The sequence below is a fragment of the Halyomorpha halys genome, unplaced genomic scaffold, assembly GCF_000696795.3.
Source record: "Halyomorpha halys isolate HHAL.00 unplaced genomic scaffold, Hhal_1.1 Scaffold1518.1, whole genome shotgun sequence".
Taxonomy (NCBI): domain Eukaryota; kingdom Metazoa; phylum Arthropoda; class Insecta; order Hemiptera; family Pentatomidae; genus Halyomorpha; species Halyomorpha halys.
Genome location: NW_027108385.1, coordinates 97,770 through 99,297, shown reverse-complemented (window position 1 = coordinate 99,297; position 1,528 = coordinate 97,770). Strand labels below are relative to the sequence as shown.

Below are 1,528 nucleotides of genomic sequence, written 5' to 3'. Positions count from 1 at the left end.
AGGAAGTTCCTGGTCAGTCCAAGAGTGCATCATATTCCATTCTAGATCAGAAACCTTTTGGTGGTGATGAAGTAAGACCATAACATATATATATATATATATATATATATATTCAAAATGTAGAATTGGTTATAGATCTATAAGATCTGTTCATTCTGATTTGTTAAATTTGATACAGGAAGTTCCTCGTAGGTCGAAGAGAGTTTTTCCCATTCTAGATCAGAAGCCTTTTGATGATGATGAGGTAAGATCATAAAAAAGTACATACAAAATGAGTACTCGAAAGCATAAAACGTGAATAATTCTAATCAAAATTATAAAATTCAAAATATACGAGGGTAAGTCAATTATTATCCGCAATATAGTTATAAAATTTTATTGTAATCAAATAAGAAACTTACAAGTACATCATTTTTCTACATACTCCTCTTACTTTTTAATACAATTGGTCCATCGTTGTACAAGCTTCATGAACTGCGAGCCGGAAATGCACCGCTTCTTTTATTGCTTTGTCTGAGGTAAATCAACAGCCTCTTTGAGTGGACCAAACAAGTGATAGTCAGAAGGGGAAAGATCGAGACTATATGGAGGATGAACCAGTACTTCAAAATTCAAAACCATGTGAGTTGTTTTGGAACCCATCTTGCATAAACTTGATGAAACCCAAGTCTGTTGTGGATGATTTCATTGGTAGAACCATGAATAATTTGTAGACAATATGCCACTTCATCAACTCGATAGTACTCGTCTATCTAAGAGCACCATTTTATGTGAACAATCAATGTTTACTTCATTTGTGGCGATAAACCGTCGTCCAGCTCCTTCATTGTGTGTAACACTTGTGTGACCCTTTTTGAATTTTTTGATCCATTCGTAGATATTCTGTTTTGCCAAAACACTGTTCCTGTACTTTACCGAAAGTCTTCGATAAATTTTGGCCCCTGATACGCCTTCCAAAAAAAAACAACAGATCATTGAACATTGCTCTTCTTTGGTGCAAATAGAAAGTGGAGCAACAATGATTAACAGTACGACAGCAATATTGAAACTACCGTAGCAGCTTGAAACTTGCATAAACAAAACAAAAAATAAACAAAGCATGTGTCATCAATGCAAAACGACATTGCTACCAACATAAACAAAAATATAACAAAATTAAAGATAAATATTGACTTACCTTCTTATAACTGATATTAGATTAGTTAATAAAGATTTGATGTATTTGACACAGGAAGTTCCTCGTAGGTTGAAGAGAGTACATCCCATCTTAGATCAGAAGCCTTTTGTGGATGATGAGGTAAGGCGAAAACAAAAAATAATTCACTGATTTAACAACTTCATTTAAATTAAAAAATATTATTATATAGGGAGATGGTCAGGGTTGCGGTCAATAGTGAAACAAAAATAGTTTACAACTATTTATTTTCCAACGTTCCCCCCACTTTGCAGGGCTTCATCAGGGCTAAAAAGATACAAAATGAAACTATGATAAGATAAAATGATAGAAATAAAAATACAAAGATATAAT

General features: G+C 33.1%; 1 protein-coding gene across 2 annotated transcripts in view; it reads left to right on the top strand.

The window, feature by feature from the left end:
* LOC106689897 (uncharacterized) overlaps positions 1–1,528 on the top strand; it is a 31,543-nt gene that overhangs the window by 22,803 nt on the left and 7,212 nt on the right. Inside the window, exons 3-5 of one of the 2 annotated variants that reach the window (XM_014435104.3) lie at positions 3–71; positions 179–244; positions 1,232–1,297. In XM_014435104.3, coding sequence (XP_014290590.1) covers positions 3–71; positions 179–244; positions 1,232–1,297 — 201 coding nt within the window. The remainder of the gene's footprint in view (positions 1–2; positions 72–178; positions 245–1,231; positions 1,298–1,528) is intronic. The other variant, XM_014435105.3, reaches the window with a different exon arrangement.